This window comes from Antechinus flavipes, chromosome 1 (genome assembly GCF_016432865.1).
Source record: "Antechinus flavipes isolate AdamAnt ecotype Samford, QLD, Australia chromosome 1, AdamAnt_v2, whole genome shotgun sequence".
In the NCBI taxonomy this organism is placed as follows: domain Eukaryota; kingdom Metazoa; phylum Chordata; class Mammalia; order Dasyuromorphia; family Dasyuridae; genus Antechinus; species Antechinus flavipes.
In genome coordinates this window covers 629,513,473-629,541,251 of record NC_067398.1, presented here as the reverse complement: position 1 = coordinate 629,541,251, position 27,779 = coordinate 629,513,473, and the positions used below count along the sequence as shown (strand labels likewise).

General features: G+C 39.2%; 1 protein-coding gene across 2 annotated transcripts in view; it reads left to right on the top strand.

Moving 5' to 3' along the window:
• The window catches only part of ST3GAL1 (ST3 beta-galactoside alpha-2,3-sialyltransferase 1), a 128,632-nt gene that overhangs the window by 85,077 nt on the left and 15,776 nt on the right, over positions 1–27,779 (top strand). Inside the window, exons 1-4 of one of the 2 annotated variants that reach the window (XM_051971127.1) lie at positions 9,870–10,327; positions 12,775–13,663; positions 24,136–24,332; positions 27,148–27,327. In XM_051971127.1, the coding sequence (XP_051827087.1) occupies positions 13,352–13,663; positions 24,136–24,332; positions 27,148–27,327 (689 nt within the window). In that variant the 5' untranslated portion in view covers positions 9,870–10,327; positions 12,775–13,351. Of the gene's footprint in view, positions 1–9,869; positions 10,328–12,774; positions 13,664–24,135; positions 24,333–27,147; positions 27,328–27,779 lie in introns of those variants that run through there. The other variant, XM_051971126.1, reaches the window with a different exon arrangement.

Genomic DNA, 27,779 nt, shown 5'->3' with positions numbered 1-27,779 from the left:
TGGTCCTTCCTCCTACCACCAAAATGGTATTGAGGATGTACTGGAGAATTTTGAGTCTGTGAATCAAAGTTTCCTTCTGGCTCTATCACCAACCTCCTGTATGAGGTTATAAGTCATGTAAGTTATAAGTAATTTACATGTAACTTTAACATGTAAATTACATGTAACTTACAAAGGACCTTTGGAATCATCACCTGCCCAAGTCTCAAATGCTTCTCCGTCATATGGCATTTATAAAACTTGCCCTGCCTCCCTTGTGCAGGTGTTATGAGGATGAACTCAAGATGACCTGGGTCAAAGGCTTTGAAGAGGTGTAACACACCCCAAAGAAAGATGCGATGGGCAGAGAGCTGGAGAACAGTGGCAAGCCAGCAGTCTGCCAAAACTTGTGTTTTCTATCTCCTGTAACGAACACTCCCCAAAGTTGTCATTTACATGGCATGATCTAGGACATCTCCAGTGCCAGGCCATTTTCAGTAAGCCCTAAACAATTTAATTGTTGTGGCTAATTTTCCCCATAACCTCAAATTTGAGGTGGTGTTCATTCTTTCTGCAGAGGATCACTGAGGAAGTATTTGAGGGAAATTCATCAAGATGTTCAGATTGGCTCTCTCTGGTTTATGGTGCTTAGGCAGATGTATATTTAATAAGGATGGAAACTCCCCATCTAACTTAGTTAGCCAATAACCTCTAAACCAGGGGTTTTTAACTTGTCTTTTAGGCTGTCTGATGAAGTCTATGTCAGAAAAAATTTTCAAATGCAGAAGTTAAAATGTGTAGAATTACAAGGAAAACAAAACTAGCTGTGCTGAAATAGTTGTCAAAATGTTGCAGAATTTTTTGTCTCTTTTGTAAACAAGTTTACAGACCCAAAATTAAGAGCTCCTGTTCTAGAACTTGAAAATAAACCAAGTCACTCATTGAAGTAGCTAAAATTTGAGCTTTCAAAAAGAAGCCTAGGACCCCAGAGCCTCAGATGTACTTCAGTAAAATTGGAGATGCATAGAATGATAATACTAGAAGGGATTTTGGAACAAAGAATGAATGTTAAGAGTTGGAAGAACCTCATAACTTAGAAAGTTAGACAGCAGGATGTTAGAGCTGTAAGGAACATTAGAATCTAGAATGTTTGAAGCCAGGATGTTAGATTTGGAAGGAAATTTAGAGCCTTGAATGTAAAAACAAAGGATGTAAGAGCTAAAAGGAACTTTGGAATCTAGAAATTTAGAACATAAGATGTTAGAGCTGAAAGGAGCTTAAAATATTAGAACACAGGATGTTAAAGCTGAAAGGGACTTTTTAGAACTTAGAATGTGAGAACATAGGATATTATCTGTAAATTTAGAATTTGGAATCTATAAATTTTAGAACATCAGATATTAGAATTGAAAGGAACTTAGAATATTGGACCACAGGGTTTTAGAGCTGAAAGAAACTTTAGAACCTAGAATGTGAGAACATAAGATGTCAGAGGTGAAAGGAACTTTGGAATCTAGAAATTTAGAACATAAGATGTTAGAGCTGAAAGGAATTTGCAATATTAGAACACAGGATGTTAGAGCTGAATGGGACTTTTAGAACTTAGAATGTGTGAATACTGGATGTTAGAACTGCAAAGTAACTATAGACTATCTTGTCCAGTTCCTTTAAGAAAATAAGTAAGCTGGTTTTATTGATCTTTAGAGGAATCAGATCAAAAGTGGTAGCTCCAAATTCAAATACTTGTACAGTTTTCCCTACTGAAACTTTGTCATGGGTTTTCTTTCTCTGTGCTAAATGAATCAGATGAGTCAGGTATTATAATCCTCAAATAACTTAACTCAGTTGTGCATTAAGCAGGTGAAAGGGGAAAGGGCACATGTATCTTGTCTGCAGTGACTAACAAATAGGAAACAGGAAGCTTAGCTCCCTTGTCATTTGGCTCTGCCTCCTAGCCAAAAGGATGCTGAACTAGGGATTAGGACAGCTGGGTCCCACACCTGCTGCTTCTGCTAAATATTATGCATCCTTAGTCTTTAGTTAGATTCTCTAGGTTTTAGTTGTGCTATCTACCATATGGAAGTAACAGGAATATGCCCCCTGTTGATTTGAAGTCAGAAAGCTTTGATTTGAATGCTAACTAACCACTGGCTACCAACTAACCTATGTGACATTCAATCAATCAAGCAACGAGCATTTATTTAACACCTACTATATGCCAACTACTATGGTAAATGCTGGGGATATGCAGACAAGAGTGAAAATGTCTATTGTCCTTAAGGAACTTATGTTTTACACGGAGAAGTAAAAATTTAGATAGATTAAAGACAGATAAATTATAGAGACAGAGACAGAAATATAGAAGAGACTATAATTATATAGATATTTATATTTATAAATAGATATGTAGATGTACCTAAACAAAATCTATGCAAAATAAATGTAAACAAATCATTTTATTTCTTAGGGCTTCAGTTTCCTCATCTTTAAAACAAAGCAGCCATTGAGATGGCTGAGGAGTGCCATTATTTATTATATAAGTGAGGTGTTCTTGCTCTCATTAGTAGGTAAGGGTTGGTCTTCCAGCCAAACCTCTCAGGCAGGTAAGGAATCTCATCAATAGCATCCCTGACAGTGATATATATATATATTTTTAATCCTTGAATGATGGGTTAGTCCTACCAGAGTGAACAACTATTACTAATTATTTACAATTAATTCCTTATATTGAACCAAAGTCTGGCTCTCTGTATCTTTCCTCTCTCTGATGGTTCCCTTTGGAGCCACAGAGAATTAGTCTGCTTTATAGGCAGTTGAATCTCCATATTGTTGGAGTATATGCTGCAGTGAAAGGGACAATAAGGGAGGACAGGACACATTATCCTCTGTACTTAAGAATATATACCAGGGAATGGGTATTCATAGAATTTGAGACTTGGAAGGAACATTAAAAATATAAAATACGAGAACTTAAAATATCAGAACTAGACAGAACTTTAAAATATAGTTTTAGACCTAGAAGGGTCCTTGGAGGTACTATAAAGAACCTTCCAACTTTAAGAGCTAATATTTTGTATGAAATTTGTAGTTAGCAAGGACCTCTGCTGGAGGCAGAAAACTGAGGAGCTAATAATAAAGAACCTTTCAACTTTAAGACCTAATATTTTGTGTGAAATTTGTAGTAAGCAAGGGCCTCTGATTGAGGCAGAAAACTGAAAAAGAATTGCTATCAGGAGTCATAGAGTATTAGAACCCAAGGGGAAATTAGAGGTGATCTAATATAGTCCATTTTACAATGGGGAAACTGAGGCCCTGAGAGGAAAAGTCACTTTTCCAAGGTCATGCAGCTGATTCATGTCAATAACCAAAAATTGACTATCAATTGAACTCAAAAATTAGGAAGTATCTGCCAAAGAGGCAATGTGATATAATGGATAGATCATTGACTCTGGAATCCTAGGAAGCAGATTTAGATCCTACCCCTTAAAGATCAGAGGCAAACAAACACCAGGGAATGTGGATTTGAATAGCTACTCTTAGAATTTAAGATGTAAAAGAAGCCTTAAAAATGTAAAATTATAAAATATCAGAGCTTGGTTATGTGAGCTTAGTCAAATCACTTAACTTTTCTCCACTTCAGATTCCTTATCTATTAAATGAAGGGGGGCTGAATTATTTCTGAGGTGCCTTCCAGCTTTAACAACAAAATGTAAAACATTATGCTAGGTCTTTGGGACTTAAAAAAAAATTCCTATCTAAGCTCTCACGCCCCTGGAGGAATTCTCACAATAAAATGCAGCCTCTTTCTTGGGAGGCTTGCACGATGACCAGAGATTCAGGTAGGTGTGGGCCCGATACTCCGGGTGGCCAGGCCGTGGGTGTTTAACACCTGGCAGGCCAGGCCGGGTCATTTGTTTCATTTGTTTTCAAGTTCCCAGGGCTGCCTCGGGCCCTCAGGATGGGTGGTGACCGGGTACCAAGATCCTCTTGGCCTCTGGAGAGATTGTTTGCCTGGGTCAGTGGCAATCTCAAAGGCATCCTGTGACTGACAGGAAGCCCAGATGCTCACCCTCCCCTCCCTTGTGGTTTTCTACAAAGCCTTTTCCTCTCCTTCCCAGCAATCAGTGAGTGCTGGTGAGAACACTTGTCCAAGAGTCAGGAGACAGTTTACAGCGCCATGATAATAGTACCTTCCTGCTATGCTACGAGTGACCTGCTGCCAGGTCCCATCCCCTCTCAGCCTCAGTTTCCTGGTCTGAAAAAGGTAGGGGATGGCCCAGGTTCTCTCTCAGGTATCTCCTAGCTCTAAATCCTATAATTGTCTATGAAACCCAGACTTGGATTAAGGGCTTATCTGTTAATTGAGGAACCAAATCCAAACACAGAGTCATGTTGTTAGGCTTCAGATCAAGCTCAGAGAGCATCCGGCCCAACTCACGTGTTCTGATGATGAGAAAACTGAGGGCTAGCTATCTAAAGATGGGAAATGATTAGAATGGAGAACTGGTGGCAAAGCGCAGGAAGACACCTGTCTGTCTCTGCTCTCTTTCTTATACTCCGCTATCCTTTATACTACAACAGAAGCTTTTCGGAGCTGGGGAAGGTAGGAGAGCAAAGGTAAATCTGGCACTGGGCTTTGAAAGCGGGGTGGGCTTTGAATGGGCAAAGGGAGACATGGAGGCATCTCAGGAAGAGGGAACAGTTTTAACAGAGTCCCAGAAGTGGGAGGGAGCATTAGAGTGTTCTATGGACGAGAAGGAGAGCAGTCTGAATTAGGATGTGAGGTGAAGAGGGATGCTTTAATAGGATGGCTGGGAAGCCAGTCTTTATACTAGTGTTTGATCTGGTCCAGTCATGTGTGCAGCTGGTAGAGTGCTTACCATCAGCCCAAGCTGGCAGCCTTATCTCCTTAGGGAGGCTGATGGGTGGATGTCAGCCTGTGCTTCACTGTTCCTGGGTGTAATTATAAATGCATTTTCTGTGTTCTTGCATAGTAAAATATGTATATATGGATGCATACATGGTGTGTACGTTTCTATGTGCGCAATATACTTGCATTTCCATGTTTACATATACTCAGATTTACATGCATTTCTGTTTGTTTATGTTTGTGTGTCTTTCTGGGATTATTTTCCACTTTTGGTTTTTTTTTTTTACATAGTCATATGCCAGTGATTTGTATGTTTTTGTGTATTTGTGAATGTGTGCCTGTATTCATTTCTATGTTTTTAGGCTTCTTATGTGTGTTTGTGAATATATGTATATGCATCATGGTATACTTATGATATAGATATGTTTCTCTGAATAACTATAGATTTGTACATGAATAAGTTTGTGTTTGTATGTATTTTTTTTAATGTTGTTCTATTCATCAGAGTTTCCATGTTCTCATGTATACTTGTGAATATATAGATGTGTACTTTTCTATGTCTGAGCTTATCTCTGAGTGTCTTTTTCTATCTTAGATTTTCTGTATAGGTTTATGTCTCTGCATTTCTGTCTGTACATTTGGATGTTCTTATGTGTTTGTGAATTATATCCCATGTTTATTTTTATGTTACTATATGTTTTTGAATATGTCAATATGGTTTTATATATCTATGTATATGAATTTATGCCTGTCCCTTTGTGTGTTTTTCAGTGGGTTTCTATATGTATTTTTGCAATTGTGTATTACTGGATATGTCATGAGAATGTGCATTTGTGTTTGTGGAATTATATGTGTGTGAAGAACATTCATGGAAGGCATAGAGCCCTGATTCAACAGAATTTGCATCTATGTGGAAGAAGATTGATTTATACTCATTTTATTAACTGAATCAAATGAGTATCTCAGAATTACTTTGGGTAATTGAGCATCCAGAGAAGCAAATGTATTTGTAGTAATTGAAATAGAAACAAGCCTGCCATTTTCCTCAGATCTCTGAGATCTGATAGCAAGTCTGGTTGACTTTGTGAATGAAATTGAAGGCAGTGTTCCTGCCATGTGCCCTCCTTCGGTCCCACTGGCCAGCACCATTTGGGGTAGACCCTGAATCACAGATTTTTCTGGACTGTATTAATCTCCCGATTTTCTGATTCAAGGTACCCATATACTTGGATGGTCATTCCCTTAGAACACCAAAGAGTGTGGCAAACATCCCTTATGGTTTCTTCTCATCAGAAACATTAATAAAGGCTAAAGACCAAAAACATTCATCATGTTCTCAAAAATGGCTTAGCTGGAAAATAGGTTTGTGTGTTCTATTGCAAGTGAACAGAATGGAGAGTATGCAGAGCACACAGGCCCTAAATGAAAACAGATGGAACAGATCGCCTGCCATTAATAGAAAAAGGAGGGGAAAGCAAAAGGAAAGGAGGACAAAACCTATCAGCGTCTTCTTCTGCTTTTCTGTAGAGGATTATAGGGTTTAGAATTGGTAGAACCCTTAAAAACCATCCAGTTCAACTCTTATGCTTTATAGATGAGAAAAATCCAGAAAAGAATAAACACGTGCCCAAATTTAGAGGTCATTAAGTGGCAAAAGACAGAATTCAAACTCAGAGCCTCTACATCCAAACCCAGTGGTCTTTCCATTCACCACACTGCCTACACCCAGGACCACCATCACTAATACCAAACATTGGTTGAGTATTGCTTCATGCAGAACGCCATGCAGAAGCACTCAAGCTATAGAGACATTATGCTACCACAGAAAGCACCTGAACTTAAACTGAAAAAGCTTGCTTAAAGTCCTGGATTGTTTGAAAATTTATGTGAATTTGGGCCTGGTCTGTAAAATGGGGGCCATAATTTCTATCTGTATTCTCATCCTGTGTGATGCTTGTAAATATTTTCCTAAAAAGTTTTTATAGTAGCTCTGTCCTGATTTGGATACCAATATGCCATTCTGGCTATCTATGTGTTATCTCTTATTTTCACTGTTTGATTCCCCCCCTCAAACTGTTTCTAGCCATATGTCTTCAATAATGGCATTTTTGTTAATAATGTCATCATCACCTCTAAAGCTAATCTCTGAGACTCAAGAGATTTAAAATATAATTGGGGGACAAGTGAAGGAATAGCATATAAAATTTTAAAATAAAAAAACAAGAAAAAAATTAGTAAATAGCAATATCAGGCATTGTATTTTCAGTGCCACATAAGATATACATCTGACTTTTCAGAGAGGGGAAAGAAATCACTTTTGTCTGGGCAGTAAGAATTGCCCTCATATTATATAATAGTGATATTAATGATAACCACAATCATTATCTTTCTACTTCTATCCTTATCACCCTTTTAATCATTCTACACACAAAGTTTATTTTCTTTATACATAAATATTATTTTCAAACTTTTTCAATGATTCCCTATACATACAAAGTAAAAAATCAAACTTCTTTGCCTGATATTCAAAGACCTCAAGAACCTATTCCTATTCTATCTTTCCCATCTACCTAATCTAAATTGGACAACTGATTATCTCCCATAGAAGTTCTGTAGTTTTCCCCTGCCATGCTTTTGCCCATTGCTTCCTCTGCCTGGAATTAACTCTTTCCCTCTTTTCTCCTGCATCAACTCTGTTGAATTCTTATCCATCCTTTTAAAAGCTCAATTCAAATGTTACCTTCTTCATGAAATCTTTTCTAATATCCTGGTAGGTAAATAACACTTCCCTTCCCTTCTTCCCATACCCAAAACCTCATCTATTTTTCTCCTCATGTATTATTTTATATTATAATTATATATTTCATCCCTTTTATATACTATAAGAGAATATATGAGAATATAGAATGTCTTATCTAAATTTTGCATCTCATAAATACTACCATATATCAGGCATTCTACTAGATGCTAGTAGTACAAAGACCAACCCACAAAGAATCCCTACTTTGAGCTTCTTAAAGCTTCTTACAATTTACTGGGAATACAATACAAATACAATTTACTGGGATGATCTGGCACATGTTACAAAGAGCTCTCCTCTTTTTGGAGGAAGACATGGAAGGAGATTGTAAGTTTCTTCCTTGTTCACTGTCCAGGAACATTCCATTTCTCTAAATCAAAAGGGAAATTAAGATTTATAAAAGCCACCATTCACTCCTCTTTAATGAAATCTATACTTTCATAGAGTTTATTGGTTGTTTAAGTTGGAAGGGACCCACCCCCTCATATCTATACTTTCATAGAGTTTATTGATTGTTTAAGTTGGAAGGGATCCACCCCCTCATATTAAAGATAATGGATGGGAAGCTCCAAGAGAAATGACCTGAGTGATGTTACCACAAAGTGAGCCCATCCCAGAACTAGACCTTGACCCCAAGGATGCTGTGACTGGATCCTGCCTTTGCTGGACTTTGGGGCGAGAGAGGAGCCTTGCTTTCATAATTACATTCTTCTTGGGGGCATGTATCATTTCCAAGCACACAGATCTCTCCAGGTTCCCATTTCTCCATCTCCATTCCTCTCTGCTCTTCAGGTGCAGCAACATTTTGGGCAGTTTCCTCCTACTATGATATATATAAAAATCCATGGATCTTTGAAGTCCCTGAGCCAGATCCTTTACAAACCCTAAAGCAAGAATGCTTCTGCCCTCATTGCATTTAGTTTGATGCTCAGACTCAACTACTTTAAACCCCTGCTTTGTTGTGTTGTTGCTTTTCCCACCCTTTTTTTCCTCCCCTTTCTCCATCCTTCTCCTCTCCTTCTTACTCTCTTCCATGTTTTCATCATCTTTAATTTTGGCTGAATGTTCTTTAGGCTAGTAATAAATTATAGGGGGCCTCACCTATGTGGAATGGTTAGAATTTAAAAGTGTCTCCCCTTTAAACAATAAAAAAGATCATTCTATTTTATCTGTAGGGGATTGTGTATTTGCAGTCGTTCCCACACTAAGCCTTCGCCTCCCAAATACTTCCGTAGCTGCTTCTAGATCTTATGTAAGAAATGATTAAAACCATGCAGAGCTAAACATTTGGGCAGAGCTAACTGGGACAAATATTCAGACCGATCATTGACTTATTGACCAAAATAATTGAAAATGGAAGAGATTAAGTCCAGTGTCATTGACTATTCCCTTCTGTCGTCTTAATGGACCAGAGTATGATCTTCCAGAGGATATGACCCTCCTCCCCTCTCCCCTTCCATGGCTCTGGCATATTCTGGTCTTTTAGTTCATAGACAGTTCAGATTGGAAGGGATTGTAGAGATCATTTAGTTTAATCCCATACTATCCACAAAGGGCAAAACTTTTATGGAGAATAGAGTAAGCTGGATCATATCCAGCCCCTAACTCTGTCTAGATATTCACCTAATGATCACTTATTAAGGCTCTATTTCATTGTGAGGCAATATGGTATAACTGGATCTGGAGTGAGAATAAACCCTGAATGTGATTATTGGGCAAGATCCCTTCTCCCTGAGCATTGCTTTCCCCATCTGTAAAATGGGGTCATAGAGTGAGATAGAAATGCTTTAAAATGTTAAAATGCCATATAAGTGATATTATTAGTTCAGGGTATATTCTACAATGAGAAAAAAAGAGAGACCCTTGCTGTTAAAGGAATCACACAGTAAATAGATATGATGAAAATTTGTGTCAGAGTTTGCAGGAAGTCATCAGATGTTGTGAGTTCAGAAGAAAAGGGAAAAAACAAATCTCAACAAATGTCAGACTGCAGGTGACCGAGGGTTGAGGTCTGCTGTTACAGAAATGCAGGAGGCTGAGGAGAGGTCTCCATGGAGGAAGTGGTCTAGATGTTTCCAGATCTGAATAAGACAAGTAGAGATGGGGAGGGGTCAAGGGAACAAGATGGGGTGGGACCTTTCTCAGCATAAAAACAGAAGGCTAGAGCCGTGCCTTCAAGTAAAAACAACAGGACCCCTCCCAGACTGGGTCCTGCCACATGTAAGTGGCTTCCGGTGGGGGAGGCCCCAGCTATTACACCACTTCAACATATTCTTCCCTAGCCTCCTCCCACCCTCCATTGCAAGGAGGAAGGTGTCCAGCCCCAGATGCAGAGGATGAAGGGACTCACAGAGCTGAAATCTCCGGCGCTGGATCCCAGTCCAGCTGAGAGCAGCCAGAATGACCTAGGACAAAGAGCGGCGAAGGGAGCAGAATTAAGAGACATGTGCCAGGGTGGACCCGGAAACCACGGTTTTAATCTTTTTGTGTGAAGCTACTTCCCTTTTCAGTCCCTTTCTCCTGCTTTGATAAGGAGAACCAGTCCCTTTTTTGGCCCAAACCTGTGATTCTACGAATAACTACTACAAGAGAAGAGCAAACCACATTCTTTGGGAGCTTCTGAGGGGAGAGGTCCCAGCAGGTAGATCTCTGAGTGAGGATCTTAATGGACCACGAGTGTGAGTATTAGCTATCCAGAAGACTAGAGATGTAAATGAAGATGTATGTGAATGGGTCTTTAGGCTGGACCTGGACAATTCTTTTGTGATAACCTCTTGTTTTCCTTGAAATGTGCTTTAAATCTCCCCAAAAGGGAGTGCCCTTCCTCTCCCCTCAACCCCCCCCCCCCACTCGCCAAGAAACAACTTCAGAATTTAATTATATTCTGATTAATCAAGGTGTCACCATGCCCTGTAGGGTATTGTTTTGGGATGCTGTTTAGTAAAAGATGTGAGTCTGTTAAATGGTGAATTATAGTTGGTATAGGCCAGGTTGGGGAAAGAACCAGCTTTAAATTGTTCCTGAAATGTTGTGGTGGTGGGGTGCATTCTGCCCAAACAAATGTGGATTTTTCCCCCCAAACATTCTGTATGCTGTCCCAAATTCTTTTCCAATTACTGGATCAAAGGAAAGGGGAAGGAGGGCCTTTATGAGTGAGGGAGAAGATCTCCATTGTGGCCACCAGCAAATGAAGAGGTCAGAGTGTCATTTAGGTGCTTAAAATTGAGTATACTAGAATTTGGATGTACTGGAAAGACCAAGCATTTGGTATCTGGATTCTAACACTGCCTCTGTTTACTCACCTCTAAAATGGAATAATAATATACTCCCCAGGAGAATTCTTTGTATTAAAACATAACTACTTTGGATGTTCTTGGAGTCTTTGATGTAAGAGTCACAGAAGTGAAAAAATAATCTGAGTTAAATGCAGCCTAACCTTCTCGATAGGGCACAAGATAGATTCAGTGATACTTGGTTGAATCTGCTGTCTGATATTTAACTTGAGCCTGGATAAGTCATTTTAAAAAAATTATTATTATCATTATCATCAATATCAATAATGAAGATGATGATGATAGTAAGTCACTGTATTGTGTGCATTGTGAAGTATGTTACTGTGTTATTTCATCAAATCTTAACAACCCTGGTAGTTAAGTTAGTTCCATTATTATCCTCATTTTATAGATGAGGAAACATCTAAAGCTTAACAATGTTAAGTAACTTGCCCAGAATCACACAGTTAATAAGTATCTGAATCAGGATTCCAATTTAGGTCTGATTTTAAGTATAATATATAATAAATATATATATATGCATAAATATATAATATTACATAATAATATCTATGTTCTCTGCCACCTTGTCTCAGTTTTCTCATGTAAAATGAGACTGATAATGTAAGCCTCTACCTCACGGAGTTGTTATGAGGACCAAATAAGATAATGTAATATAAAGTGTTTTGCAAATTTTAAAGTCCTATATAAATATAAGTTAATATTACTATTAAGATCAATCACAGGTGAAGGACAACTCCAACCCAGAGGGTCTTCTCTAATAAAAACAGTTAATTGCTTGGTAACTTGTAATGTAAAATGGAAGACCAAGGGGCAACTGCCCCTTTTGCTATCTGTGGAAACAGGATAAGCAAGGGAAAGAGCATTGGGCTTGAAGCACAGGGACTTAAGTTCACATTCTGCTTTGAATGCACTAGGCCATATGATTATATATTTAGCTATAGGCAATGTATAAATATGGCATTTGGGGTCAAAAGATCATAGATCTGCAACCGAAAGGAGCCTCAGATGCCATTCTCACATTTCACAAATGAGGGAACTGAGGTCCATGATTGGCATTTGCTTCCCAACCTGGTCCTTTACTTGGATACATCATTTAGCTTTTCTTTATTTTTCTTAGAAATTGTGGCCTAGCCTTAATGATGAGACCTCAGCCAAACTGAGATCTGTTATGACTTTAGCTTACAAAGGCCCAGGTCTCCCACTGCATCCAGGGCCGCCTCCAGTTACCCTGGTCTATGTCTTGTCATTGGACCCAGATGGTTCTGGAGGGGAAAGTGAGGCAGGTGACCTTGCCCGACCCTCCCTCACTTAACCCCAATTCACTTGCATGTCACAGCATCATTTCTCTGATGTCCTGGCCCTCTTCTAGAACAAAGGACAAAACAATTTGCAAATGAGTGGGTTGGGCTAGCTGACCTCTCCAGATCTAGATTTATGCCTACCAGTGGCCTTTCCAGCCCTATATCTATGATCTAATAATATTCAAATCATTTTCTTCCTCTAAACACAAATTTCATTATTTACAAAATGTAGATAACAATATGGCCCTATCTTTGTAAAGCATTCTGTTGATCTTGCCTTTGCTTGGAAGTGTCCACTTAGCAGTTTTAAATTTCTTTTTTTTTTTTAATCAGAAATTGGAAAGGAGGAAGAGAAAGAAAAGGGAGAGGAGGGAAAGAGGGAGGAAGAAGAAAAAAAGAGAGACAGAGAGAGACAGAGAGACAGAGAAAGAGGGAGAAAGAGAAGCAAGTTATGGTTGTGAAAGCAAGTAGATTTTTTTTCCATCAAGTATTCAACACAGTTTCATTATGTTTTTTTCTTTCATGCAGATGACAGCCAGTTCCCTGTGATTCAAGCAAGTGCTGGCCCCTTCTCTCCCTCCTTTGACTGGCACCCAGGATTCAATCCCAGGGAAGACAAACTTTTTGGAGGGATGAGGAAAAGAATCTTTCATCTTGCAGCGAGGTCCCTTCATTGATATTCTCCCCCTCAAGGCTAGTCAGACTCTGACACGGATATTAATTGCCTCTCAATCTGTTTGAACAGGGAAAGGAAATCACTGTTATTTGTTTTGATTAAAGCCTTGAAAAGAGAAATCAGTCCTTGTTTAGGAGAACTGAAGAAACAGAACCAGTATTATTTTATTTTAAACACTAAATGATAAGATAAATAGAACAGTGACTCCCCACATGATACACTTACTGTTCCTGGAAGATTACAGAAGTTCTAGGGGACAATGGAACACTTCTTCTCAAAAAGATGAATTTGGTGTGAGCCTTACCCCTCCACTAAGGATATATATCCTCTCCCTTCCTTTAACCAAATAAGGCCTCACCCCAATTTCTCAGTCCCTGAGAAATCTCTTAACCCGTTCCTGCCTGCTAAGACTCCCACTGGGGAAAAAAGATGGTGGCGATCAGGAAGAAAGGCCTGAAAGTGTTTACCTTCGTTGTCCTCCTGGTTTTTCTCACATCCTTCTTCCTGAACTATGCTCACACCACAACTGCCTACACCTGGTTCCCCAAGCAGATGGTGATGCATTTCTCAGAGCATTTCAAAAGATTCATGAAGTACCCCGAAAGGCCTTGTAGTTGCAGCCAGTGCATCTCAGAGACTGGGTTTGTGCCTTGGTTCGATGAGAGATTTAATCATACGATGCAGCCGTTGCTGAATGCCCAGAATGCTTTCTTGGAGAATGACACCTATCATTGGTGGATGGTAAGTAGTTGGGGACCGAATTTGGGTGTCTGAACTGAAGGGTCCACCGGGGAGTGTTGATTGTGTGCTCAGTGGTGCTGGTTGTACCGTGTGGGAGGAATGTATGAGAGAAGGCCAGGGATGTGCTGGAGATGGGTCTGTCTGACTGATTATTAGGCTTTCAGTGTGAGCATTTATACTTCAGCAGATTGGTGGGCTACAATTTAGGGACTGGTGTATTATTTTGTTGATTTCCTAAGACTTAAGACAGTGTTAATAGTTCATATTAAATTTAAAAGCCTATGCTGGATAAGACTTTTTTCTCTCTAGTCAGTTGATAAATATTTACCAGCCCATCCCTAGAAAAGACATGGTTCCTGCCTTCAAGAAGCTTTTCTCCCGGGAGACATAGAACAGCTGCAAACAATTTAAAGTATACAATGATATGGTTCAGAAGAGATAATTAAGGGCTATCATGAAAAGATGAAGTAGGATGTGAGATCAAGGTGTTAGACCTGGCCCTGCCCCTTCTACTTGTGAAATGTTCAAATATGGCAAATCACTCGATCTCTCAGTGCTTTCCTTTTCCCCTTGATGAAATAGAACAATACCAGCACTAGTTAATAATAATAACAATTATTGACATTTATATGGTACTTACTTTGTGCCAGTCACTGTTAGTGCTTTATAAATATTATTTCATGTGATCCTCATAACCACCCTTGGAGGTAAGTACTATTATTATCTCTCTTTTGTAGATGGGGAAACTGAGACAAACAGGTTTTTTCAGGCAATATAGCTAGTAAGTGGATGAGGTTTGTCTGTCATCCGAAAACCAGGCTAGCTAAATTTGGAGAATGTCATCACTAAATTGACTGGAATGTATTAAGTGATAGATTTTTTTTTTGATATAGCAACTTTTGAAAGGCATAAGGACATAAAAAGAGTAGGAGATGTGTGATCATATTAATACCTACACACTCCTGTATCATCATGGATACTCTGAATTAGTGACCTTCATCACAGGTGCCTTATCCAGGATCACATAGCTAATAGCGAGAATATGGATGAATGGATGGATGGATGGATGGATGGATAGGTGATAGAATGAATGGATAGGTAATAGCTGAAAAGATGGATAAACAGATGGGTAGACAAATAAATGGAAAGATAGATGGATAGGTGATTGAGTGTTTAGATAGGTAATAGCTGAAAAGATGAATAAATAGATGGATAGCCAAATAAATGGAAAAATGGATGGATAGGTGATAGAATGGATACATGATAAATAGATATAAATAATTTATTAAGGACTTTTTATATGTGAAGCATTGTGATAAGTGCTTGGAATACAAATACAAACACTTGGCTTCCTTCTCTCCTAGCATACTTTATAACAGCAATGGCCTGACACTGCTTTACTTCTCTCCCCCTTCTTGGCGTTATCTCCCTCTCCATTATCTCTTTCCTATTTGATTCCAGTCCAGCCACAAATCTTTGCCTCAAGAGCCCCAGGGGAGTCTCCCCTTTCTCAAATTCCCTTCACATGCCAAGATAAGCACCGGACATTCCCAGTCCCACCTTCCTTCCCACATGTGCCCCTTAGAGAAAGCAGCCAAATCAAAAGATAAGCGGTCCACGTAGGTATTTTGAAAGGGGTAAGGGCGGTCCACGTGGGTATTGTGAAAGGGGTAGGGGAGACTCGTGACCCAGGGCAGAGAGCTCATTACTCATTTTCAGAATCACTGAGTACAATGACAATTCAAAAGATGGAGGCCTTGCCCAGCCATTTCTTATATTTTACAAACAATTTTCACACACATTGCCTCATTTGTTCCTCAAAATAATCCAGAGGGTTAATCAGGAAAGCAGTTGTTTATTATCCTTAATTACAGATGAAGAAACTGAGATGCAGGTTTGAGTCAGAATGGAGATCACTGTGGTAGATCAGGAGCTATTAGAGCTTATGTGTCTCACCTATTTTGTTTTTTGTGTATTACAAGTGTCTGAGTTTGTATCCTGGTCTTCCCACCTCGTCTCCCCTACTTCAGTGTTTTCCTTCACTCAGTGATCTAACCCTTGGAGTCTGACCATGTTCTTCTGCCCTACCACTGAGCTCCAGGATTCCAGGATCACATATACAGCCCCTGTTTGGCGTTAAAATATCTTCCAGCCATTCCAGTCTTCTCCCACTCTGTGACCTCCCTCCCCTGCCTTGCTGGCTGCTGCTGGTTCATAACCCTCTATCACTCATGTCCATGCCTTTGGTCTGCTCCTCCCCATTCCTGGAATACTCTATCTCCTCATCTTAACCTCCTGCTTTCCCTGACCTGACTCAGCTCAAATCACAATCTCTCCGGGGAGCCTTTCTGAGATATTCCCACCCTAATCTTCTCTTCTATAGCTACCTTTCATCTTTTCTGAGGATATCCTTTTAAAATTTAAAATTTATTTTTAATATTTATTTTTTGAAATTTTTATTTTGAAATTTTCTCCTTCCTCTCCTTCCCCCACTAGTGAGAAGGCAAATAATATATCAATTATAAATATGAAATCATGAAAAACATTTCTGTATTAGCTGTGTTGCAAGAAAAAAAATAAACAAAAAGAAAGAAGAAAATGAAGAAAAACAATGTGCCTCAATCCACATTCTACTCTGAGAATATTTTGATTCAATATATTTATAATGTGGTAGCCTTCATTAACATATGAGCTCCTTGTGGGCAGATCTTATAGATCATGGTACCTGGCACATTGCAATCATTTAATAAATACTTGTTGATTGATTAACTTCTATCTACTGGACCAAAAGCTTCATGAAGACAGAGATTACCTAACTTTTTTCTCCTGGGAGTCTAACATAATATTCTGCCCTCTTGCTGTTCAGTCAATTTTTAGTCATTTCCTGCTCTTCAGGTTTTCTTGACAAAGATAGTTGAGTGGTTTGCTATTTCCTTCTCTAGTTCTTTTTACAGATGAGGAAACTGAAAAGTGACTTGCCAGACCCAGCTATTGTCTGTGCTCTTCCTGACTCTGGGCCCCCTGCTCTATGTGCTCTACCACCTAGCTTCCAGATGCTTAATAAGTTTTTTAATTCACTGTTTTCCCACTCTACTATTACACCTGCATATTAATCACAATATTTCAGAGTTGGAAAGGACTCAGAGATGATCTAGTCTAACCTGCCAACCCTTATGTGAACCCCTTCTACACTGGCTCCAGTTCAGTGCTCATCGAGTTCCTCCTTAAATATGTCTGTGGATAAGTGGATAGGAAGTCCATCCTTGTACTAAGCCAAACTTAGCCTTCCTGTGACCTGAAGCATGTCTCCTCATTCTTCCCTTTGAAGCCACACAAATTTAACTATCCTCCCTCTTCCACATGAAAACCCTTTAGTTATTTCTAAATAATGATTTGCCTCCATCCTTCCCTAAAAGTATTTTTTCAGGTTTAAAAAAGTTACAGAATTAAAGCTGGAAGAGACTTTAAAAGTCATTTAATCTAACATTTGCAGATGAGGAATGTGAAGTCCGAGAAAGGGTAAATAACTTGCTCCAAATCACTTATGTAGTTTAGAAGTAGCATGGAATAAGGGTCTAGACTTGTAATCAGGAACACTCAATAACCATGTAGCCCTGGATACAACTTCAGTTTCTTCACTTGAAGAAATGAATGTTTGGTCTGGGTCCTTTCTATCAGTAAATTATACTATAAATGATAGAATTCAGATTTGAATTTGGATTTTCTGGTTCCCACCCTAGTGCTCTCTCTCTCCCCTCTACATCAGAATATCAAGTTTTTTTTTTTTTTAATTGATCCTCATATAACATAATTTTGAATCCTCTCAAGAGAGTTAGGTAGATAGAGAGATAGATAGATAGATCAAAAAGAAAGACGGAAAGGATAAATAGATGAGATAAGCCAGGTAAGTAAGTGGATAAATAGATAGATGGATGTATAGATGGATGGATCAGATAGGAAGAAAGAAAGAGAGAGAGAAAGGATAGATGAATGAAATAAGATAGGTAGGTAGATGAATAGATAGGTAATTTACTAAGCAGTTACTATGTGACAGGTACTGTGCTAAATGCTAGAAATAGTAATACTAGTAAGTGAGACAGTCTCTACCCTCCCTGAGTTTATATTTTAAGAGAGGATGAAAGTCTATACAGAGGAGCTCCAAAATTGGGTGAGGGGCTGATGCACACCATCAGATGGCTGAGGAAGTGACAAGAAGGTGTGAAACGTGTAATTCTGGTCAAGATAAAATGACATTCTGACTTCTCAGCAAAGCCCCCTGATTGCCCTTCTCTAGATCAAAACTTTTTAAACTGTAGGTTGTGACCTCAGCTGAATGTGGAAGTACAAAATTATCAATAAATGTTTCATTTGTATACCCATTTTATATACCTGTATACTCAGGATTGGGTAAAAAAAAAAAGGATTGCAACTGGAAAAAATTTTAAGAAGCTCTACTCTAGATGAACTCTAGTTTATCAATATCCTTTCTACAGCATGGTCCCCTGAATAAAACAAAAATGAATTTTTATCTAGAGTTGATCTAACCAAGGCAGAATAGAGTGAGTCTATTACATCCCCCATTCTGAGCATTATATGTTTTCTGATGCTCCTCAAGATTACATCTGCTTTTTTAGTAGCCACTACTAACAGCTGCCTTATATTATATCGAGTTTGCAGTCAGCTTATAGTTTCCAGGATTTTGGAAGGGATCCCAAACCACTAAATCTGCATCAGGGAGGAGGATGACTGTACCCTTCCACTCACAGGCAGTACGTTTCTCGTCCGTGTCAAACGTGATGCCCCTTGTTAGAGACAGACTCATAAACTGGAACCATCCTGGGTTAGAGCACATGTCTTCTCAATGGAAGGAAAAAACTCCTGAAATTCTCAGCTGTCCTGAAATGTCAGAGTGCTTCGGGAGGTAGGGAGTTGCCTGTCACTGATAATTTTGAGAGATGAAGCAGCTGGATGGCCACTTAGATAAAGAGGATTCCTAATTAGGGCAAGAGTTGTTCCATTTCTTTGATTCTTTGAGTCAGTGATTCTGTGGTTTCTGGTGTTCTCATGTTTCTCTGCTGGTCAAGTCTTCAAGGCATGATGCAAGAGCCAACTATATATACTCAGACGGTTAGAAAACTGGCGAGGAAACAAAAAAGATGAGCTCACTTAATGGTTTCCTGGTTCAAGCTGGAGGTTCTGTTAAAAAGAATAGGAATAGCATTAGGTGCGAAGTTAGGACGCAGTTACAGCTACGTATGTTTGAGAAAATAAGCTAAAACCTCTGCATCTCAGTTTCCTCATCTTCAAAATGAGTCAAATAATACTTACTCTGCCAGCTTCCCAGAGTTGTTGTGCGACTGGATGAGGGCTAAAAGGTGGGTAAGTATTTTGTAACCCGCAGAATGCTATAGAAACCCAAAGGGTTGCCATCTTCCCACCTTCTTCAAGAGCTCTTTCCCAATCTTCCCCTCCACCAACAGGTACATTTTCTCTGAGGTGACCCTCTTTTACACAGTACATATCTCAGTTGTACCTAGTTACGTAGGATTTCCCCAGGCAAAGATCTTGCTTTTGGTTTTCCCTATATCCCCACTGTACTAAGTACAGTAGTTGGTATTTTTTTCAGTTGTTTTTCAGTTATGTCTTGAGTCTTTGTGATCCAATATGGGGTTTTCTTGGTAAAGATTAGGAATGATTTGCCATTTTCTTCTCCATCTCCCTTTATAATGGGGAAACAGGCAAACAGGATTAAGTGACTTGCCCAGAGTCACACAGTATGTGAGACTGAATTTGAATTCAGGTCTTCCTGACTCCAGTCCTGTAACCTAGTCATTAAAAATCCTAGCTGCCCACCTGGTACATAGTAAGCATTTAATAAATGCTTTACGATTGTAATAGTAAGTGGATCATCTTCTAGCTTGTATGATCTTTTAAGAATCCTTCCCTTTCTGTACCTCATGTGTAAAAATGAGTTGGATTACCTTGATCACTAAGGTCTCTCCCCTCACTAAGAGACTGTGACCCAGAGTTCCTGTGCATAATCACAGCCTTGTGGCTATATACTCACTATCGCTACTTTGAATGGAATAGTCTATTATCTGGTATGGGGAGGAAGGGCTGATCCTCATCATCATCATAAATAATGAAACCATAATAATTCATAAATAAATAAAATTAAATAAATCAACATTAGATTACTTTAAGGTTTGCAAGGTGCTTTACAAACATTAACCTCGTTTAAGCATCACAACAACCATGGGACATCAGTGCTGTTATTATACCCAGTTTTTGCTGTTGTTCAGTCATTTCAGATATATTTGACTTTTTGAGATCCTATTTGGGGTTTTCTTAGCAAAGAAACTGAAGTGGTTTGCCCTCTTGTTTTTCAGCTTATTTTATAGATAAAGAGGCAAACATGGTTAAGTGACTTACCCAGAGACACATAACTAGTGTCTGAAGCTGAAAATGAACTTGAGAAAAATGAGTACCCTTTTCCTATGAGTACCATGGCACCATCTAGCTGCCCCATCCTCAGTTTATAATTGAGACAGAGAGGTCACCCTGCTAATAAGTGTCTGAATCTAGTTTTGAACATCAGGGCTTCCCAATTCCACAGTCCAAGCTCTGTCCGCTGTACCACCCAGTTACCCCCAATAGTCCCGTAAGGGCTTCTGTAGACATTCAGTCAGTCAACAAATATTTAGCCATTACCATGTGCCAGGCACTGGGGATTCAAGAACAAAAAAACAATGGTTTTATGAAGACTTCATTTTCTAATGTGAGAAACAGCATGCCAGTAACTGTCCATGTTTACAAGCTGGACAGACGGTAATTTCAGAGGGAAGGCACTATGAAGAAAATGACTAATAAAGGGCTATGTCCCCTAATGACTAATAAAGAGCCAAGCGGAAAGTTTACCTGGATGGGGGCTCCTGCAAGCTATCCCATGATTCTCTAAGCCTTGTGGACCCTTGGCTTCCTTGGAAATCCACGTCATCCTGACTAGTAGTGAGATGAAATTTCAGATGCTTTCTGTCTCTTGTTATAATAATTACACAGCCTCCCCTCAGGGTGACACAATCTTCTAGTATTAAACAAGGGATAGGAAAGATTGTTTGCTTTTGGGGTTGCTACGAGAAGTCTTTATAGTCCCTGGGAAGAAGCCAGGTTTGGAGTTTGTTTTGCATCAAGTAGCCTGGTTTTTCACACCAGCCAGCCTTCAGGTGGGGAATTGGAGCTCTGAATCCTTATGGTCACTGGGTTCTTAGTGACTCAATCAGACCCCCACCCACCCCTCTCCTCCACCAAAGGAAACAGTTAGTAAAGATTTCCTCTCAACAGGTGCATTCAGTCCTGCTGAGGGCAGATGCATCCTCAAAGGAAAATGTTATTGCCGTTACCAAGGAGAACTGGACTGCTTTGGAGCCAATCCTAACCTGTGAGGAGAACCGCACCCTCCCAGAATCATAGGACCATAGAACCTCAGAATTGGGAGGGTCCCCAGAACTCTAGTCCAGCCTAAACAAGAATTTCTTCTCAAACATCACTAAAATGTCACTTAAAAGTCTGCAGTGAGGGCCCAATCCACTTTGGGGCAGTTCTACTTGTTGCAAAGATTGTTATTTTGTCTTTTCCCTAGTTCCACAAGAAACATTTGCTCGTTGATTGATATATTACACTTTTATGTATGACTTTCAGGCTCTCTCAGCCCAGAAAGGATTGAAAAAAGTTCCAAGTTTTCTTTTGAACTTTTACATCCAGAGCCAACCTAAAATATGGCTACGATAGTAAACAGTGAATCAATCAGTCAGCAAGTGTTTATTACACACTTTCTATATATAAGTACTCTGCTAAGCACTAAAGTTAAAAAGAAAGGAATCCTAAAAAAATTTTTTTACGTTCTTATTGATTTATAACCCCCTTTAACTCTCCTCCTTTCCTGGGAATCATTCCTTATAACAAAGAAAATTTTAAGGGGAGAGAGGAAGAAGAAAGAGAAATAAAAATCAGCAAATTGATCAATAAATCAAAAAGAAAAAACCCCAATCCGTACAATATATGAAATGTACTCCTTCCCATCCCACCACACACCTCTCTGCAGTGGAGTCAGAGGAAGTAGGGCCAACTTTGTTCTTTGTAATTTTGCAACATGTGTTATCCTTTTTGTTTACATTATTATAATAGTTAGGAGTTCACATTGTAGTGAAAGACACAAACATCTGGGCACATAAAAGATAAATATAGAATAGATAAAAGGTAATATTAAATGGAAGGCTCTAGCTAGCATCTGGAAGGACTGAAAGATCTCTTGTTTTAATAGGAAATTTTATTTTCCCCCATTACATGTTAAAAGTAATTTTTAACATTTTAAAGTTTTTATCTTTTCATTATAAAATAGCTATGTCTTCCCTTCAGGTTAGCAATGCTGATAGATATGGGGAACTGCAAAAATACCAGTGTCCCCCGAATTTAAAGATTAGAGAAATAGTCAACCAAGAAAAGCTGGAAGAGACCTTAAAGATCAACATGTCCAGCATCTTCATTTTAGACGTGAGGAAACTGGGGTCCATTTATGGAGAAATGACTTGTACATTGCCACCCTGCATGTTTATAGCAGAGCTAGGCCCAAGAACCCTGATCTCCTGCTGGTCCAAAGATCATTCCATTACAAGACTAGAGATTTTTAGTTTCCCCCACTCAGGTAGTCCCATTTCACTTGGGTAAGAACCATGCTTTTTTAACTTCTGTGGTATTTCTCATAAACCTAAACATAGTTGGGGAACCCCATAGGTGCAATAGAGTCTTTTTGATGTGAATTGACTTTTTAAGCCATTCTTGCTGACTCAACAACTCTCAAAAATAACCACCAAGTTTGGGAGAAACTGCAGTTTTTTCCATGGAAGGATTGCCCACTCCAGTGGAATCACAGAGTCTAGGAAGAGTGAAATACTTTTGCTGACTCAGAATTTGCAACTGAAAATTTCCCCCTAATTATAGCTTACAACCTCACAAAGCGGACAATTCTATTTCGGGGGCATCTCTAATTGTTGGGTAGCGACCCTTTTTTGTTGAGCTAAAGTATGCTTCCCTGTAACTTGGGACAGAAACTCCCTCTTACCTCTAGAATCAAATATAAATTCCTCTCTTTGATATAGGAAGGCTTACTCCTCATACTCTGACCCTTTGTAGTTTTTCAATTCTTAAAAACATTACTACTCCCCACATAGTCTGGTCTCCTTGAATTCCTCACATACAATGATCCAAATTCCATTCCTATCTTTGTGCTGTTATTCTCCAAGCCTGGAATGCTCTCCCTCCCAATCTTTGCCTTCAAATCCTCAGCTTATTTTAAGTTCCAATTCCTAAAGAAGGCAGTTTTCTGGAGCCCTTCAGTTGTTAGTGTCAAGTTTACCTTAAATATCTTCCGTAGTAATCATATAGATATGTGTGTGTGTGTATGTATGTGTGTGTGTGTGTGTGTGTGTGTAAATTTATATATATCTGATCTACACTATTTTACATATATATAGATAGATATATAGATATATATTTGTGTATATATGATCTCCACTTAGAATTTAATAGTTTTTATTAGGGCTTAGCTTTTATTTTTCTTTGCATCCCCAGAACTTTACCCACTTCATGGTACTTAATAGGCCCTTTATAAATATTTGTTGATTAAAATACTATTGAAAATTTAAAAAATATATTTTTTAAAATCAAAGTTTGTTGATTGATTCTCAATCCAATCCAATTCAATAAACATTTATTAAACACCTATTGTGCTTAATACTAAGTTCTGGGGATACAATTAATAAAAAGAAAAATAGGTCCTGCCTTCAAGGAGCTTACAATCTAATGGGGAGAGAAAATACACAAGAGGTAGGAAAACTGTTGGAGCGGGTGAAGGAGGAAACAGAGACTAGGGATTCTCTGGTCAGGGGTAACTTTTCAGTGGAGTTAAACTCAGAGCAGAAGATGCAAAGTGGAGGAAGCTGAGAGTCCACTTTCTGCCCTCTATGAAGGAAGGCTTTAGAAGGAGTTTGATGTTCCCCACTTTAGTCAGAAAGGAAAAGGAAGCAGAGGGAGATGGTGTCAGGTGGAAGTGATGAGCTTCCTTGGAGTAGAAATCAGCAGATACAGAGTGAGGGATGCAAGGGATATAGGAAGCAATTTAGTCCAACCTGTACCTAAAAAAGGCTACACCTGGGATGGCTATTTTCTCACCTGGCGCTCCTCTTCGTATGTAACGGTTTTATTCTGTTATTTATCACATGACAATACAGCAGGTGCTTACTGTAGAATTCAGAGGCAAAAGTTCCCAAACAAAGAAGCATCTCTACCTTCTCCCACAGCCCAGCTTGGTCCTTAGGGTGGTAGTGCCATGAGCATCCAGCAGCACAGGAGCTTTCTTCCTGGGGATACCTGAGGCCTTTTTGTTGAATGTGTCTCCTCTGGCCCTTTGCTCACAGAGACTCCAGAGGGAGAGGCTGCCCAGGAGACTAAATGACACCTTCAAGGAGCTCTTCCGCATTGTTCCCAGCGACACCGACCCACTTCTAGAGAAAGGGCCTCTGATCTGCAGGCGTTGCGCTGTCGTGGGCAACTCGGGAAATCTGAAGCAGTCCCAGTATGGGAGAGACATTGACAGCCATGACTTTGTGCTGCGGTGAGTGCAGGGGCCCTCACGGGTCCCAGTAGTCCCCTGGCTCCCTACAAAACTAGCACTGCCTTCTCACCATCCCTGAGAGGCAGCTGCTGACAGCTGTGGAAAGGTCTCAGCTGTGGAAATCAGGAGACTTAAGTTCTAGTCCGTGTGCGGTCTCTGATGAGTTGTATTCCCTTAAACAAATCATTTAAACTTTTCACACTTCTATTTTTTCTTCTGCCAAATGGGGGTATTAATACCATTCATATCTATTCATAGGGATTACTGGGGATACTGAGTGACAATAAAATAACATTAATGATGAGCACCACAATTTATTTATATTGAACTTTAAGTTTTGCAAAAAAAAAAAAAATACATATCATTATTTTGTTTACCCTAACAGCCACTATGAGGGAGGTATTATTATCCCCATTTTATAGATGAAGAAACTGAGGCTTAAAGAAATGAAGTCATTTGCCTAGGGTCACACAGCTAGTAAATGTCTGGGGTCAGATTTGAACTTAGTTCTGACTACAAGTTCAGCAATCCTAATATCTTTTAAAAATTTAAAGTACTGTACCAGGGGTCCTCAAACTTTTTAAATAGGGGGCCAGTTCACTGCCCCTCAGACTGTTGGAGGGCCGGACTATAGTAAAAACAAAAACTTTGTTCTGTGGGCCTTTAAATAAAGAAACTTCATAGCCCTGGGTGAGGGGGATAAACATCCTCAGCTGCTGCATCTGGCCCGTGGGCCCTAGTTTGAGGACCTCTGGTGCTATAAACCATTTATTTAACTTTTATCTAACACCTACTGTATGCATTGAAGAAGACACAAAATTTCAATAAGAAATATTCTCTAGTGGTATTCTAGTTCCATTCTAGTTGGTAGCTGGATACAGATAGCAATACAGTTAATTATATTCATTCATTCACACTTTCAGTTATTATGCACCAGGCCTTCTATTAGCATATTCCTTGCCTTAAAGGATCTTAATTCTGATGTAACTTCTATTCTATAATATTATGTGATAAGGATATTTGAAGGTCATATGAAATGTTACATGCCGTTCAAGGAATTAAGCCAATATGGGTTCATAAATGTAGAGTCTAGGTGGGGACAGCTCTACACCCCTAGCAGCCTGAAACAGCTCCAGAAGCTGATTGTCTCTTTGTCCCAAATGAATTTGGGCCCCACTTGCTTGAGGGGGAGATGATGTGGTGGAGCTCCTAGGGAGAGTATGGCAATAACCCTAAGGCCACCTGGCCTTGGGAGTGCTGCAGTTCCACAAACATTGCTGGCTGTGATCACAGTAATAAAGTTTCTGAGACCATAATGAGGTGCATACCAGATCACTCCTCAACTCTGCCTCTAAGTCATAAAACTCAACAATGAGGTGCATATCAGTGACATGAAGCACCTGGTCTCCAAGTCTTTCCTGTAAATTTATCTTCTTTCCCTTGGTTCTTTCCTAACGTCTTTTGGAACTTAGACTGCTTTAATTGGCATTACAATTACAACAATTTTGCTCCTTGACTTGGAAAAAAGTAGAATATTACTAAAATAAGTAATTCTGACACTAAAATAATATTCTGATACTATTCACTAAATGCTTTAATTTATATAAGGCCACTTCATCTTGGACCCGATCCAAGGAGTTTCAGTTACTCAGTTTTTAAAGAGATCTTATAATAGCACTCTTACCTAGAGAAAGCATGGTATAATAGAGGGAAGAGGGAACCCCAATATAATGGAAATCAGAAGACTTAAAATGAAGTTCTAACTCTTCTTCCACCTTCTTTGATTCCAAAGAAGTAACTTAAACTTTTCTGAGTCTCAGTTTCCTCCTCTGAAAAATGGAGACAATCATAGTTGTGCCCTTGCATGAGGATGTTGTGAGAATCAAATCACACGCTCTGCTTAAACTACTTTCTAACCTGTCAAGATATAAAAATGTAAATTGTTATTAGTATTGTCATTCCCAACCCTCTTAATTCTAGTGATTTCCTTTATTAATTATTTCTAATTTATCTTGTTAGCTTGTTTGTACATAATTATTTGCATGTCATCTCCCTTGTTAGATTAGAAGCTTTGAGAGCAGAGAGAGAAACATCAGAGATTTCTTTAACTCCTTTATTTTACGGTGCCTGACACATAATAGATATTTAATCAATGTTTATTGATTAATTGATTGATCTCATATTTAGCTTGTTTGTACATAATTATTTGCAAGTTGTTACTCCCTTTAGGTTATATGTTCCTTAAAAGCAAGAATTGTTTTTTTGCCTCTTTTGTGTCCCCAGCATTTAGCACAGTGCTCGGAACATCATGAATGCTTAATAAATGTGTGTTGATTGATTGACAGCATCATTCTTACTTTTAAAACCGAGATGTTCCAGCATCCTAGAGCAAGCAATGGGTTGGTTCAGCAAAGAACTTTAGATGGGATCCTAAGCAACTCCCCTTTTTCCCTGAACCTCTAGTCTCTCTTCAACACTATGTTTTTGTACCTTCAGAGCCAATTGACACTTCAGGTCAGGTCAGGTCCCCTTCCAGACACTCATATTCCACTCACCGTGACGTGCCGAACTGATGCTGAGACTAAGTTAAAAGGTGTTAAGTGAAAAAAATCTCTCCCAGAATCACAGAATGTTAAGACAGGAAGGGCCCTTCCAGGTCATTTAGTGCAGCTACCTCATTTGTCAGACAGAAGAACTGAAGCCCTAAGAGAAGTAACCCAAAGTAACCCAGTGAATGAAGCAAAATTAAATCCGAGAAATAAAGCCTTCTGACAATTTGTCTCCTTGCCTCCCTGCCTGTGCCTTCTGTTTTCAGGATGAACCGGGCCCCCACAGCAGGGTTCGAAGCTGATGTTGGGAGGAAGACCACTCACCATTTGGTGTACCCCGAGAGCTTCCGAGAACTGGCAGAAAACGTCAGCATGATCCTGATTCCCTTTAAGATCATGGACTTGCAGTGGGTGATCAGTGCCCTGACCAAAGGCACCATCAACTTGTAAGTCAGCTGGAGGCACCAAAGCACACTGTCCAAAATAAATATTGCATAATGCATTGGTGGGCTCTTAGAAGAAAGGGGGTCCTTTGAAGATTGGGGCAGAGAATGTCGAATGCTAGATCTGGAAGAGACCTTAAAGTGTAGAATGCCAGAGTGAAAGGGTTTTAGAACATTAAATATTAGAAGGAGAAGGATCTTCAGAACATATTAAGATGGGAAGGGACCCAAGAAATTGTCAACTCCTTGAAGGCAGGGCCAGAAATCCAAACATAGAGCATAGCACACAATAGGTACTAAATAAATTTGTGTGAAATAAAGGAACACAGATCATGGAATATCAGATTTGCAATTCCAACCCTTAATTTTATAGATATGGAAGATGAACAATGTTAAGTCTTTTTGGCTTTCCCTGTATTCCATAAAGGAGAACTAATAACATATCACAAGGGAAC